Raw genomic sequence first — 15,127 nt, 5'->3', positions numbered from 1 at the left:
CGACTCTTGCTCTGGAGGCGTCCGTTTCCGGGGTCGGAAGGTGAGAAGAGGGGCCCGGAGGATGCTTCTGCTCTGTCCGCCAGGTGGTGACGCTTGGTCATCGAGGCGGGTGTGCTGGGCTCCACATGTCCCGTGTAGACACAGCCCGGGGCCGTGTCTCCAGGGCACCCATGCCATCGCTTTCACCCCACCTGGAGAAGATGTGTTTCTCGTATGTTCTTGACGTCCCTGGGTGCAGAACGCAGAGCGCTGTTGTTTACAAAGACCTGCTTGGACGTTGTGGAGTGAACTCGGTGCTTCTCTCTTCAGCTCTGAAGCAAGGCCAGAGCCTTGTCAAGTGGGAGAATTCTCTGCCTTTGGTTTGTTGGCCGCTGCTCTTCATGCTTGATTTTGGAGTCAGTGCGGGTGGCCGTGCCTTTGCAGATGTCAGCTGAGAGGGGCCAGCTCAGGTGTAAGAGGGGCTTCCCTGGCGGCTCACTGGTAAGGAGCCCACCTGCCAGGCAGCAGACATGGGCGTGATCCCTGGGTGGGAAGATCCCCAGGAGGAAGAAATGGCAGCCCGCTCCAGTGTTCTTGCCGTGAAGATCCCACAGACAGAGGAGCCTGGGGGGCTGCCGCCCGTGGGGTCGCAGAGAGCCGGACGGGGCCGAGTGAACAGCAGCAGGGCTGAGACCGGTGCACTGCCCTTCGGGGCTGTCGGCCTCGTGGGGAGAGGCCTGCCACTGTCTTCCCTCTGCTCCTGGCGCTTGAAGGAAGTGTTCTCAGGCGTGTGGACGGACCCTTGCCTTTCTCTTGGACAGAGGAAAGGTTGGCGGTGGGGCAGGAGGGGTCCCGGGCGCGCGCTGGGTGCAGGGGCAGCTGCCGGGCCCCTTCCTCACACGTGTCCTCTGGGCGCCGCTCTGCGCTGGCAGTCGCCCAGGCCCCCGCCCCACGGGGGTGGGGAGCCGTGGCCGTTGCTGGCACTGCTCATCTGGGCCTGAGCATTGGAGGGGCTTCCGGACTGAGTGTCCAGGTGGTTTTAGGGCAGGAGTCCTGGATGCCTGGGCCCTGCTGGCTCTGGGCAGTCGGGGAGTGCACGCCCCATGGTGCCTGCCTGGGTGCTGGGAGAGCACCTGGAACGCTCTGTTTCCCTGGGAAGTCCTCTGTGTCTCAGCTGTTGATGACTAACTCAGCATTTCCTCAGACACTGTGCCAGCCAGCTAGTCCAGACAGACCTGCCAGAAAGAGAGGGCCTGGAGGCCCCCAGTTTCAGCATGTTTTCATGGAAGGCCCCCACGCAGCTTCAGGACGTTGTCAGGGCCTGCGTCTCAGGGCAGTGATTCCCTGGAAAACTTTTTTGTGGCCTCGCTTTATCGATCACGCTGCATCTGTGAAGGGGGCTGCTTACCTAGACATGCTGGGTGGTGGGGGGGGCGTGTGGTCCTGACCAGACCGAGCCTTTGGTGCCCTTGACCCTGGTCCTTCACAGCCCTGGGAGGTGAGGAAGGTGCGGCTGCCCTTGTGCAGAGGGACTCGCCCTCTGAGGGGCTGCTCTGGCCAGAAGGGGCCAGGAGCTTCTGTTGCAGGTCAGAGTCTTTCCTTCTCCGCACGGTCACACTGGGGCTTGCGGCTTGCTGGCCCCGCGGGGAGGCGCGCAGCAGGGGTGCAGGGGGGCGAGGCCTGGGCAGTGGTCCCCTAAGGAATTCACCCGGAGGCCTGTTTTCCCAGGTGAGAGGAGAAGATCAGAACAGACTGCCTGATGACGGAACTGATAGATGTTCCCCTGCAGCCCGTTTCTGGGAAGGGCAACGGGGGCGTGTGCGGGTGGGTCCCGCGGCCGGAACTCTGCTCTCTGTGAGGGGTGGGCGAGCCCCTGGGGTGGGCGGGCAGCAGGGCACTCAGCCCGCCCCCCTGACGACCTTGCAGACATCGGCCTGGGGAGCGACTCCGTGTGCGCCCGGCCCTCCTCCCACCGGATCAAGTCCTTCGACTCCCTGGGCTCGCAGCCTGCGCACGGCCGGACTTCACAGTTGTTCCAGGGCCAGTACCGCAGTTTGGTAAGTGTGGGCGTGGGCCCCGGCGGCGGTGGTGTGGCGGGGGGCCCGGGCTCGGGAGGCGCTTGGCACGGGGCGGCTGCCCGTGCTGCCTTGCCACTGCTCTCGGGGCTGGCGTTTGCCACCGCCAGATTATCACAGGTCTCACTTCACGTCGGCTTATTTCAAGATGTGCATCCGCTCATCCAGGGGGATGTGGGCTTTGTATGTCCGCTTGTCTGGAGGGATGTGGGCTTTGAGATGTTTTCCTCGTCACTTGCATGGTATTGTCTTTCCTGCTGTACACACGATCTGAAGTTGAGATGCAAGAATCCATGTCTTATACTTGGATGATGAAGAAGAGGCTGAACGTGGAGGAGCCTTGAGGTGGTTTTTGTCCTTATGAGAGCATGGCTGCAGCCTGTGAGGGGCTCCCTCTGAGTGCTGGTGAGGCGGGGGCCCCCGAGGTGGACAGACCCTGGGAATGAGGCCTCGGGGGCCGTGACGTGTGGGGCTGAGTGGAGCCTGCGGGGGTGGCCGCCACGTCCGCTGGCCAGACTGAGGGCTGCGTGGGCACCAGTGAGCCCCTGGGGCGGACACCGGCCTGGCCCTTGGCTTCACCAGCCACTGCTGTGACTCTGTTTCGTGTGGCATCCTGGTAATCATTTTGTGTTGGAAACGCAGCGATCTTGTCACGTGAGTCTGAAGAGAACCGACTCTTTCAGTCTTCAGAGGCCACTGCTTTCTGCTTACCGCAGGGGAATGTCGTTCCGTAAGCATGTGGGGATCCTGAAGAAATAAAGCTGGCCTGGTTGGAGCAAGCCTTGTAGAGAGATGCATTTGAGTTAGGTCATGAAGCACTGTTAAAAACGGAGACCTGTAGAAGGGGTGTAATTTTTACCTCTTCTTGAACTGCTCGCACTCAGGCTGACTCTCCTGCTATGTGTGTGACTGTCTTCCCTGAGAAGCCCTGGCCCTGTGTCTGACATTGTGAACAGCACAGCCCCCGGGTGGGGTTTCTTGGTGCTGGCTGGTCAGCGCTTCACGGGGACGGACGTGTGTCACCCCCCACCCCGGGGCTGGAGGGACTTGGGGGCCCTGTTGGGAGCATCATGGTCCAAAGGAAGGAAGGAGTCCAGATCCCTTGAAAATAGCTGCCTCGTGAAATATATGCAGAAGATGTAAGAGCAATTAGCAAGCTTTGGGCAGGGAAATCTTTGCTGCCTGCCCCATCAACTTGTGGCAGTTTTCATCTGTTTTTCTGTTTGTTTTGTTTTTGTGTAAATGAGAACTGGGCTGCAGTTGAAGAATTTTACTAAGTTAAATGTCCTTTTATGATGGATGTTGCTGAGATCATAGTAAGTACAGGACTGATGTTTTGCCAGAGAAGTTCTGTCACACCAGAAATGGAAAGCCCGCGGCCACCTCAGCTGCGTGGTGGGCATGGTGAGCCGCTCGGAGGGAGCGTGGTGAGGCTCCTCCTGACCTGAGGGGAGGATGGAAGCCGAGATGAGACGCTCGTGACTGAAGCCTCCCTTGCTGCGTCCGGGACGGCAGTGGCGCCCCTGGGGAGGGCCGGGCTGGCGCGGCGTGGCCCCCGGTCCTGTCCTTGCCTTGGCCACGCCCCTTCTTCAGGGTGGGCGGTGCTCAGCAGCTGAGAGTCTGCCTTAGGAGTGAAGGGTCCAGGCTGCCCTGCCCTCTGCTGATGCTGCCCTGTCTGGGCCTTCGTGGAGTGTCCCTGCCTGAAGAGGAGGCACCCTGGTGCCGGCCTGGCCTGGCCTATCAGGAGGCTGTGCGCTGCGTCTTCTGCTGCCTCCTGACGGCCGTGCCCCGCCATTGGGGACGGGCTGGCAGAGGCTCCCGGGCCAGTGTGATGTTCTTCGAGGTCCGCCCGGCGGGGGGCTCCCGGGGCAGTCTGACGTCCTTCGGGGCCCGCCCGACAGGGGGCTCCCAGGGCAGTCTGACGTCCTTCGGGGCCTGCCCAGCGCATTAGTTTGTCACGTGTCACAGTCCATTGTTGGGACTCATTACCCCGACAGGCTCTGCAAAGCCAGGATGTGGTGCAGAAAGGAGAGTGTCGTGGCTCAGAGTGGACGGCGGGTGAGAGACAGTGATGGCTCACAGCCTGAGGCGCCGGCGGGTGGTGTCCCTGTGGGGCCCTGACCTGCCCAGCCTGCACCTCTCAGGTGCTCCTCACCCTGAGCTTGAGGGGACGGTGCTCAGTCCGCGGTTCCTCCAAAAGCTTACAAGAGATTGCTTTATTGAGTACTTTAGGTGTTAAATATAAGTTTGCATTAAACGTTTAATTCAGTAGATAAAGATTGATGCATTGATTTGAATTATTAAGTAAAGACGATTTATAGTAGCTAGTGTATGTCTAAACAGGTAAATACACATGAACTCTCTCAGGCATCACGTCAGCTTCTCCTCCTGGAACTCTGAGCACTGTCTGTACTTTCTGTTTTTTTCATCCTGTTTAGTGATACACCCACCTAGTGTAGAGTCAGGTGATTCTCTGAAACTTGCTACTGGGAGAAAATCAGTAGAGACGCCGCTTTCCCATTTTTCTACAGGTTCTTCAGGTATTTGTCTGTGTCCCTGATAAATGCTCTGTGTAAAGCCTGTTGTTGTTTTTGAACAGCACAGTGTTGTGGCTGTGGACACCCTGCGGTGAAAGAGGGCGTCGTGCTCCCCCACTGCCGGCCCTTACCTGTGAGCGCCCCGGCCCCGCCCGTGTCCTCTGTGCTGGCGGCGCTTTCCCTGTGACGTCCTTAAGGCTCAGGCTCGGTGGGGCCCGTCCCTTCCCTGACGGTGTTCTGCGCACCTTTGGCAGATGGCAGTCTGCTCTTTTGCCTTTTTCAGAAGATACTCGGGCATTCAGACGGGTCAGGGTGTCTCCATTTCCTCTTCCCAGGGAGCGTGTGAGGCCTCCGGCCGCCCCCTCAGCCTCCGTCACCACCGCCTCTGGACTCACTGTGACCCGAGCCCGCCCCTCCACTGCCTCCATCCTCATTCTCTCTTGGTTAGTCCTGTTTTGGCAGAGTGCATCTCACACTAACGTCTTGAGTAAGGGTGCTGTTCTTGCATCTCTGCAGATGACTTTATCCAGATACTACAGTCTTTTTGTCTTTAGTTTTCTGAAGTTTAGGTAGGACATGAATTGGTCCAGATATCTTGAGGTGTATCCTGTTTGGGGTTCACTCAGTGTCTGGACGTGTGTGCATGTGTCTTTTGTCACGTTTAGGACAGTTGAGCTGTGCTTCTTAGACTCCTTTTCAGCACTGTCCTTTCTCCTCAAAGACTTGGGTTCCAATGTCAGATCTTTGTCATTTCTCACAGGTCCCTGGGGATTTCATTATTTTCTTTGTTTTTCACTATGTCAGTTTGAGTAAATTTTGTAAGTTGTCTTCCATTTCTGAGATTTTCTATTTTATTCGTGTTTTGAGAGAGCTTAGCCTCAGTGTTGGTAACTATATCTTCTCAGTCCAGCTTGAGTTTTTTAATTCGTGGAACAAGGAGCATCTTTGATTCTTTCTTAGACACTTTGAGAGTGTTGGGAGACGTGGGATCCTGCTCACATCTGTGTCTTAGGCTGCGGTCCTGGCTGAGGGTCGTAGGCTGTGGCTCTGGGGCCAGGCTCGTCGACCAGGCGTCCACGGGGTTCCTGCTGGACCCTGACTGTTGATGGGGGCCGATGAGACTCACGGCCCGGCTCCTGCCCCGAGGCTGTGGAGCGCAGGGGCCTGTGCATGTGTGTGGAGTGCTCGTGTGGGCTAACGTGGCCCGAGTAAGGCTTTGCTGGCAGTTAACGGGGTTTCCTCGGGCCAGGGCCTGGGCGGCAGTCGGGGCGCGATGTGGGGCAGGGACTCCCATGTCTCCAGCCAGCCCCCGTGTGTGCCAGGGCGGCTCTGCTGTGGTGCCGAGTCGCACCCGGTCTGATCTTAGTGACGGAGACGCCGTTGTCTCATGACTTCTCCCTCCCTTGTCCCCCTTCAGGACATGACCGACAACAGCAACAATCAGCTGGTCGTCAGAGCCAAGTTCAACTTCCAGCAGACGAATGAAGACGAGCTCTCCTTCACGAAAGGCGACGTCATCCACGTGACGCGGGTGGAGGAGGGGGGCTGGTGGGAGGGCACGCACAACGGCAGGACCGGCTGGTTCCCCAGCAACTACGTGCGCGAGGTCAAGCCCAGCGGTGAGTCCTCGGCGGGCGGGCGGGGCGGGGCGAGGCCTGGGGCGGTGTTGGGCTTGGGATGCCTGGCTGGGTGTGGGTCTGGCCCTGGCGGAGGGTCTTTCCTGCCCAGAGGGCCTGGTGTCCCCCAAACTGGAGGCTGGAGAAGGGGCTCTGCATTCAGGCCAGCGTCTCTTGTCGTCGTGACACGAGCGCTTGAAAACACACTCACTCTGTTCTTTACTGTTTGTGAGGAGAAACCTGTCACGTCTGTTCGTTTTTAATTTGTGGTTACACATTTATATAAGGTACAGTTCATTACCCTCTTCAGGGCTTGAAGCTTCTGTATCGTGTTGGCTGTGTTAGTTTCTTATCGTGGGTCTTTTGCCAGTCGTGTGATATTGAGCTATTTCTGTCCCTTTCTTTGCACTAATATGGTATTTTAAAATGCATCCCCTTCCATACACTTTCTGTAGTGTTTAACACTGTTTCTTGCACTTAAGTAATTATTCCAAGGCCTATCTGATTGCGGAAAGGAATGGTGGTCCCGGCACCGCTTGCATTTCTGCTCAGGTGTGATCACGTCCTGGCACTGCGGGCGCTGCAAGTGCTCTCGGCAGGGCACTCCAAAGGGTCAGGAGCCTTCTGCCAGGCACTTGGGAGCAGAGACCAGTGTACGTGTGTGTATCGCTTCACAGCCACATCGCGTCTGTTCCTTGTCCTGCTGCTGCTGGTCTCGTGTGGTTGCTAGCCTGGGCTCTGGGGGCCGACGTCACTGTGCCTGTGGGGCTGCAGCTGTCCGTCCGAGTCCTTGTGGGCCTCGTGGGTACGTGGCTCGGCGCGGAGCTGCCGGCTCACGCGGGGCCTCAGTTCCAGTTTTGAGGACCTGCTGTGCTTCATCCACAGTGCCTGTTACATCCCCATGGCAGGGCACAGGGGCTCCTGTTTCTCCATGTCTTTGCCAACACTTGTTGTTTTTTGTTTTGTTTTTTGTTTCTTTTGGATAATAGCCATCCTAACGGGTGTGAAGTGGTATCTCATTGCTGCTCTTTTTTCTATAGTTGGTCATAAAAACGGTGTTTGTTCATTATCATTAGAATAGAGTCAACAGTAATAGCCAGATTTTTGTGTTCTGCTTCCTATATAAAGTGCTTTTTATCTGTGACTTTCAGCCCTCACCACAGCCCCAGAAGACAGTGTTGTCGGGATATTCAGGGCATAGGGTGCAAATAATACCCTCCTCTCAACACTCTCCTGTTAATCTGTCCCCAGGCAGAACTAGCCAAGAAGCACAGTGCTGGCGTCCAGCCGCCTGTGTTACAGACCCGGCTGCTGGGAAACATGCCTTAGGCTGCAGCTTGGCTGGACTCACCAGCAACCACCAGCCCGTCCAGGGGCAGCCCTGGCTCTGGCCCCTGGGCCTGAGTGCTGGGGAGGCCGAGCAGTCCTTCTGGGGCTGAGAGTGCACTGGGCCCTTGGAGGGGGAGGTTGAGCATGAGGTGGTCTTTCCCTTTACCAAGGAGATCCCGGAGGTCACAGAGCTGGTGATGGGCACGCCCTCAAGAGGTCACAGTGCTGGCAGAGGGGTGTGTCCCAAGAGGGTCTCGGAGCTGGTGAAGGAACAAGCCATAAAGAGTGGGTTCTGCTGATTGTGTAGACATCTGTTAAATCTTCGCTTCTTGAATTCTGCTGTGAACAGCTCTTAAATGTGAATTCTGGTCTGATGTTGAAGCATCATAGCAAAAGTGTGAATGAGTGCAAATAAACTTTCCTTTCCAGGTATTTCTCCTCCTGAAGTTTCCAGAGTTAACCTTGGAAATGACACTGCAAAGATAGGGTTGTTTTCAGGTGGACGTGCGTGTGGTCAGCGTCGTCTGTGGTGGGCTCTGGGTGTCCAGCAGCCCGGCAGGTGTATTCTGCTCCTAGCCCTACTTCTGGGGGCCACTGAGCACCATGAGGAGGGGGCAGACGCAGCTCTAAGAACCAGCCATCACGTCTCATGAGTTACCTGCGTCAGGAGTAGCCACATCACTTTGTTCTGCCTGTGATTCCCGTTTCTCTGACTCAGTCCTGTGTTTCTGTGTGTGTGTATCTGAGGCCCCTTTAGTTGCATGTGAGTAACTGTGTTGCTGTCACACAGCTCCTTGCAGGGCTCACGTGGAATCCCTAGTTTCCATGCCACACTGAGACTCAAGTAACTGAAAACTTTGCTCATGTTCCTGTTGTGTGTTTGCTCAGATGTGTGACCTGTTCGGCTGGGGGTGTCTGTCTGGTGGCTGAGCTGAAGGAATCATTACTTTGAGGGGTGAGCTTCCGTTCCTACTGTCCTCGGTCGCTTGAGTCTCTTTCATGGGGAGCTGTGCCATCTGACTTCAGACGTGGGCGTTTGAGAAGGAGAGACTTGAAACCATGTTTCTACCATATTGCTTTATAACAGTTGAGAGTGAAAATCCGGGATCATGGTGACACTTGTGTAATTGCATTTTTTCTTTTTTAGTAATTTATATGACTTTATGATTTTGGAATAGATTTCCTTTTTTTAAAGTGCAGGTTTAATGTAAACATTGTGATTTGCAGTGTAAGTTATCTTTCATTTTCTGTAAACAAAACATGCCAGGTCCCAGCATACAGACTCCTTCCTCTTAAGTGGCCATCGTGGCAGGAGTTTTTCTCTGTTAAGTTTTTTTTAATTTTTTTTCTGTGTTAAGTTTTGATTTGGTTTACAGATATTTTTATTGAGTATCCAAAGCTGAGGTCTCCTCCGTGATGTCCCCTGGGGTTGTGTGTCTCCAGGTGAGCTGTCTGGCTTCTCTTGGCAAATGCGTGGCCGTGCTCACCTGCCCCCTCCTGGCTGCAGACGGCAGTGCTCTGCTTGCACCTGGGGCCTGAGTGTGGTTTCTGGTTTGAAACAGTCCTTTTGAAGACAGGAATACTTCCTCAGAGATCCAGTTCCTCAGACCTCTTCCAGGGTCTATGTGAGGATATTTCAGAGTTCGCTGCGGACGTGTTGGTTGTCCTTCCTGAGTATGTGCTGTTTGACGGAAGGTGTATGTCAGTGTGCCTGAGCGTTTTCTGTGGACACTCTTTTGGTATGTAGAACTCATTTTATTCACACAGTTCATGTGTATTTTACACACACAGAGACACGTGCGGTGGTTTCTTGAATGTGCGGGGTGGAAGGCAGGCTGCCAGGAGGCTTGTCCTGGAGCGCTGGCACTGCTCTCAGGTGCGGGGCGCTGGGTCCAGTGGTTGGAACGTGGGCGCCGCGGGGCTCAGGAGCCCCACGTCCAGGGTTTCACCTCTGACACATTGAGCTGGTGTCCTGCGTTCCTCATGGTGTATGGACCACACTCACCTGCTGCCCGCTCCTCAGATTTCTCCCTTCCCGCTTCTCTCCGCCCCGCCCGTCAGCCGAGATTTCGTCTTAGACCACAGGGCTCGTTTCTAGAGACTGTTTCCTTCTTTCCCAGACGCCCTTCATTGTCGTGGTGCCTTTTCACTCTTTCGGGCCCCGTTTCTTTCGAGGTGTTTTCGGCGTGCATGCTGTAAGCCTCCTAGATGGTCATGTTATTTCTGCGTCTCGGGGCTGGTCCCCTTGTATGTTTCCTGTTTACACTCCCTTGGTGCCCTAGTTCTTCAGCTTGTTTTCTGTTTGGCTGTTCTCTGATGGCTAGCTGTTCAGTGGGTGCCTCCTTTCCTGACGGCTGACCTTGGCTTCTGGGCCCCAGAGAGCTTTCTCGCCCTTGGAAAACCCCGAGGGTCCTCAGGAGGAGGTGTGGCTTTGGATCGCATGCTGGGCGGGTCAGGCTCCGTTCGGTCTCCCGGGCTGTGTCCCCCACCCCAGAGCAGCGTCTCCGGCCGGCTTCCTCTCAGGAGGCGCGGGGCTCTGGGGCCCCGTGTGCTGGGCCGGGGCCGTCCTGCACCAGTGCTGCGTGCTCCACAGCCTTCGCTGCTTGCCGCACCTGGTGGGAGGGTCCCGGCCCCCTTTTCTCAGCATGTCTGTGTCTACGTTCTGTTACCAGCACTGTGTAACATTTACTGCGTGAAAGGGGGGACAGGCGGCCTGAGTTGCCCTGGAAGGTGCGCTGTTCCATCCTCGGGGCTCCCTGCCCTCCTCACGGGGTGGAGTCTGTTTTTAGCTCTTGGGTGGGCCGCAGAAGGTTTTGTTTTGCTTAGGACACTAGGAAGGCTCCGTGTTTTAAGATCTGTTTCCTGTGCGTTTTCCTCTGTTACGAGTGGCCGTGACTGACCTGTCGTGTTGCGTTAACACGTCCAGGTTCTCTCTCGAGGTGCTCGAGGCCCCTGGGGCCCGCAGCTCTGCGGTTCTGCTGCCTGCACCTGCATGGACGCCTGTCCCTGCAGCGCCAGCCCCTGCCCTCCCGGCTCTCCTTCAGGGGGCGCCGAGCCTCCTGCAGAGGGCGCGCGGGGGCCCCTCCGTGTGACAGCTCAGGGAGCGTCTGGGCGCAGCGTGTTCCTGGCACCTCCCAGCCCAGAGGATTCTGTCTGGAGCCCCGCACGTTGTGTGCTCTCCTTTTTGTGTGTGTGTGTGTGAGAAAAGACAACCTCTTTGGACCTAGACCTTGATTTGTCTGGGTCTCTTCTGCCTCTTGCTTTTGTAGAATGTTCGCCTGTAGCTTGCTTTTGAAAACCTTTTTCTTTGGTTCTCGTAGTAAGGTGATTAGATGTTATTAACTGTGGTGTGAAGAGGTATGTCTTAAACTTAAGAATTGATAAAATGAGGCAGTTGGCAAATGGTTTGCTTTTAAAAAATTGAAAGCAGATTGAACTCGCTCGTGAATCAAGCTCGCCTGGCCTGTGTTGCCGTGTGACTTCTTTCTGATCCCGGGGCTGTGGTTCAGGCTCAGCGTCTCCACTTCCCTGTCGTTGCAGATGCCTCCTCCAGATGGCGTGTTTCAAGGAGGAAAAGGCATTTTTTTCCCTTCAGATGGAAACATCAGTTTTTCTTCCACAGTTAAATGCTAAGATGCAGATACAAGAATAGGGAGGGAAGTTTTCCTTCTTGTATCTCTCGTGGCTTAAAAGTCACTTATTTCCCTTGGAGTTCTCTTTTCCATTCCGTGGACAGAGAGAATTGTTTCAGCTGGGAATAGCACCTTCTGTTTTGTTCTGTATTTTCACCCTTTCGGAAACCCTCACAGAGAGACACTAAAGGAAGATTGAGGTCAGCCGCTCCACAGGAGGAGGGAGACCCACAGCTAAAGATAGGCATTTTGCTTTGGGCTTTTTATGGGTTTCCGGTGCTGAGAAGCTCATGGAAATGCTGAGCACATGGGATCTGGGACCCGGTGTGCGAGGGTGTTTGGAGGGCAGTGCTTCCAGAGAGAGCGGTCCTGGACAGGTGTGGTCAGGGGCATCGCCAGCCGTCTGTGGCAGGGCCCTGCGGAGGAGGTGCGGGAGGATGCGGGGTGTGCCCGTTAGAGTTTCCCCTCTCCCCCGGCCAGCCGTGGGCCACTACCAGCCTCTGTAGCTGGAGACCCAGGGGTAGACCTCCCCGCCCCTGCAGAGCCTCAGTGACAGACACAGCCCCTCTCAGAAGCAGGGACTGACGGGCACTCACGCACACACTCGAGGCACAGAGTCAGCCGCCAGGCGCTCCTCCAGTGCCTGTGCTGAGGAAGTCTGTCTTGAGTGGAGTTGGATGAAAGGCCTGCGATGCACTTGAATCCTTGCAGTAACCATGACCACTTTCCTTTGGTTCTGGTTTGGAGGTTCTGAAGACAGTGTGGCTTTTCTCAGCACCCTGCCTGGGGTGGCTCTCTCCTCTGTCTGTCGCCTGTGTTAGCAGGCCCTCTGCGCTCTCAGTGACCTGGGCCCCTCCAGATGCACTCCAGCCTGCGGGTCTTGATGTCTTAACACTCTTAAGTGTCTGCCTGCGTTCCCTCTGGTTCTGGGGGCCGGACTTCACCCATGCTGCACCCTGAGCTGACATGTGGCTCATGGGTTCTTTTGTTTGTTGACAGCAGCGGTGTGTAATCCGTGAGGTGCTCAGCTGAGCGGGGAGACTGGGCTGGGTGGGGAGGCCCAGCTGTGGGGGTTTCTGACCCCCGGGAGCTGACCGTGAGGAGGGGTGGGGGCTGGGGCCTCTTGGCCACATGCACTTCTGCTCCACCTCCCTGTGGTCTGGGGCTCAGATGGAGCCAGAGGCCGGGCCGCGGGGGCCGCTGCGCTCGGTGGTCTGGGCGGGAGCCGTGAGTGAACCTGCCCTCCCGTCTTTATTTCAGAGAAGCCCGTGTCACCGAAATCCGGAGCCTTGAAGAGCCCTCCCAAAGGATTCGATACAGCTGCCGTTAACAAAGGCTACTACAGTGTGGTGAGTGACTGAGGGGATCTTTTAAAGAATAACTTGTTTTTTCGATGTCTGAAACTTGACGTGTAGAATGGGGGTTGCCTGAAGAAGGGGGTTGCCGGCCATGCGTACTCCTGCTCCCGGGGTCGTTCTGGGACATTCTTACGTGTTTGGTTTGTGTGTGCAGTTGTCCCTGTTCTTGTTGCATAACCTGGTGTTGGGATTATTTCCCCATATGGTTTCCAGTCTTCAGCATGGGATTTTAAAAAGGTCATAATGTGCTAAGCAGATTTAAGTGCCCTTAGGCTCATATTCAGAGTAGGTTGTCAGTTCTCTAGACCAGTACAGTGTTTAGTTTATTTTGTGTGTTAATCATAGTTTTTCCTGGGATTGATGTGTGTATATATGTAAATAGCATGAAGTTACAGGTGAGCATCTGGACATTGTACATAGTGAAGTCAAGTGTTTCAGAATCCTGAAACTTGCTGCCTTTTGAAACCTGAGCAGTTTGTGAGCTTGAAAAATGCCCGTGATAGTGAGTCTCACACCTGACCCAGTCGCCCTGTGCTCCTAGCTGCTGCCTCTACTGTGGACTCTGGGGCCTCCTTCTCTTCCCCTTTCTTGGGTGAGACACTGCTTTCCTTCCTGAGGAGGCTGTAGCGGGCAAGGAGTGCCATCCTGATTCCCAGTGATGTCCCGGGGCGGGAGCCCCTTGCTTTTGTGTCCATCGGGGGTCGCATCAGAGGACTCCCGTCTGTGTCCATCGGGGGGTTGTATCAGAGGACTCCCGTCTGTGTCCATCGGGGGTCGCATCAGAGGACTCCTGTCTGTGTCCATCGGAGGTCGCATCAGAGGTCTCCCGTCTGGGTCCATCAGGGGTCGCATCAGAGGACTCCCGTCTGTGTCCATCGGGGGGTTGTATCAGAGGACTCCCGTCTGTGTCCATCGGGGGTCGCATCAGAGGACTCCTGTCTGTGTCCATCGGAGGTCGCATCAGAGGTCTCCCGTCTGGGTCCATCAGGGGTCGCATCAGAGGACTCCCGTCTGTGTCCATCGGGGGGTTGTATCAGAGGACTCCCGTCTGTGTCCATCGGGGGTCGCATCAGAGGACTCCTGTCTGTGTCCATCGGAGGTCGCATCAGAGGTCTCCCGTCTGGGTCCATCAGGGGGGGTCGCATCAGAGGACTCCCGTCTGTGTCCATCGGGGGTCGCATCAGAGGACTCCCGTCTGTGTCCGTCGGGGGTCGCATCAGAGGACTCCCGTCTCGGTCCATCGGGGGTCGCATCAGAGGTCTCCCGTCTGTGTCCATGGGGGGGGGGTCGCATCAGAGGACTCCCGTCTCGGTCCATCGGGGGTCGCATCAGAGGTCTCTCGTCTGTGTCCATCGGGGGGGGGTCGCATCAGAGGACTCCCGTCTGGGTCCATCGGGGGGGGGGGGGTCGCATCAGAGGTCTCCCGTCTGGGTCCATCGGGGGGGTCGCATCAGAGGTCTCCCGTCTGGGTCCATCAGGGGGGGTTGCATCAGAGGACTCCCGTCTGTGTCCATCAGGGACATGTATCAGAGGACTCCCGCAGGGGCCCACAGTGCTGCCCTCGTCTCTGGGAGCCCCGCTCCCGCCGGATGCTGTGTGGAACCAGGTAGCCGTGCTTCCCGGAGGTCCGGTAGTAGCATGTGGCCCTCTTCGGATTGAAGTGTGACCAGTGCCCTTCCAGAGGTCCGTCCGTTTCTAGCCGCGCTCACACAGGGGGAGGAGCCCCGTGCACAGGGCCTGCTGACTCTGAATCGGGGGAGGGGACACCTTGACTTCAGTCTCACGTCCAAACAGTTGTGTACGTAGCGCTGAGAGCATAAACAGCATATCGAACAGCCCGTGTGTTTGTTAGGACATCAGCGTGGAGAGTGTGGAAACCATCTTTCAGCCTCGTGCTCCTTTTACAAAAGTGAACAAACACGGTGAGTGACTAAGCCAGGACTCAGTTTCAGCTTGCCTGAGCTCCATGTTTGTAAATTACACAGGAAAGTAAAGTGTGGGGCACACGGCACGCCTGGGCGACTGGAAGAGACTCCAATCGCACACTCCGCAATTTCACACTCCGCCTGTCGCTGTGCTTTCGTGGACAGCCGCACACGGGACAGGCACTTCACCCCACTGAGGGGCGAGCACCCGGTCGGGGGTGAGGCCAGCACCGGTGAGGTCACGGGAGGGTTTGGGGCCAGTGACTGGAGAGTGCTGTAGGTGGGGGGTGCCGTGGCTGGGGGAGTGCCCGAGGTGGGAGGGTGTCAGGGGTGGGGGAGTGCCCGAGGTAGGAGGGCGTCAGGGGTGGGGGAGTGCCGGAGGCGGGAGGGCGTCAGGGGTGCGGGAGTGCTGTAGGTGGGAGGGTGTCAGGGGTGGGGGAGTGCTGTAGGTGGGAGGGTGTCGGGTGGGTGAGTGTCTGAGCTGGAGGTGGTGCAAACATTTGGAAGTTATGGCGTGAGTGGGGAGGGTGTGTGTCTGCTGCTGTTGTGTGAAGGTCCAGACCAACCACGACAACACCGGGGAGAAGACGAGGATCTCAGTGGTTCACAGCCGTCCTCGGGCTGGTTACGCCTCTCCCTCCCCTGTTTCTGTGACACCCACTGAGCATGTGTTGGC

General features: G+C 56.7%; 1 protein-coding gene across 4 annotated transcripts in view; it reads left to right on the top strand.

Moving 5' to 3' along the window:
* ARHGEF7 (Rho guanine nucleotide exchange factor 7) overlaps positions 1–15,127 on the top strand; it is a 107,407-nt gene that overhangs the window by 46,128 nt on the left and 46,152 nt on the right. For all 4 annotated transcript variants that reach the window (XM_070471398.1, XM_070471399.1, XM_070471397.1 and 1 more), the window contains 3 exons: positions 1,906–2,036; positions 6,009–6,210; positions 12,429–12,517. In XM_070471398.1, the coding sequence (XP_070327499.1) occupies positions 1,906–2,036; positions 6,009–6,210; positions 12,429–12,517 (422 nt within the window). The remainder of the gene's footprint in view (positions 1–1,905; positions 2,037–6,008; positions 6,211–12,428; positions 12,518–15,127) is intronic.

The sequence above is a fragment of the Odocoileus virginianus genome, chromosome 8, assembly GCF_023699985.2.
Source record: "Odocoileus virginianus isolate 20LAN1187 ecotype Illinois chromosome 8, Ovbor_1.2, whole genome shotgun sequence".
Classification (NCBI taxonomy): domain Eukaryota; kingdom Metazoa; phylum Chordata; class Mammalia; order Artiodactyla; family Cervidae; genus Odocoileus; species Odocoileus virginianus.
The sequence above is the reverse complement of the archived record's forward strand: the minus strand, read 5'-3'. Positions and strand labels throughout refer to the sequence as shown.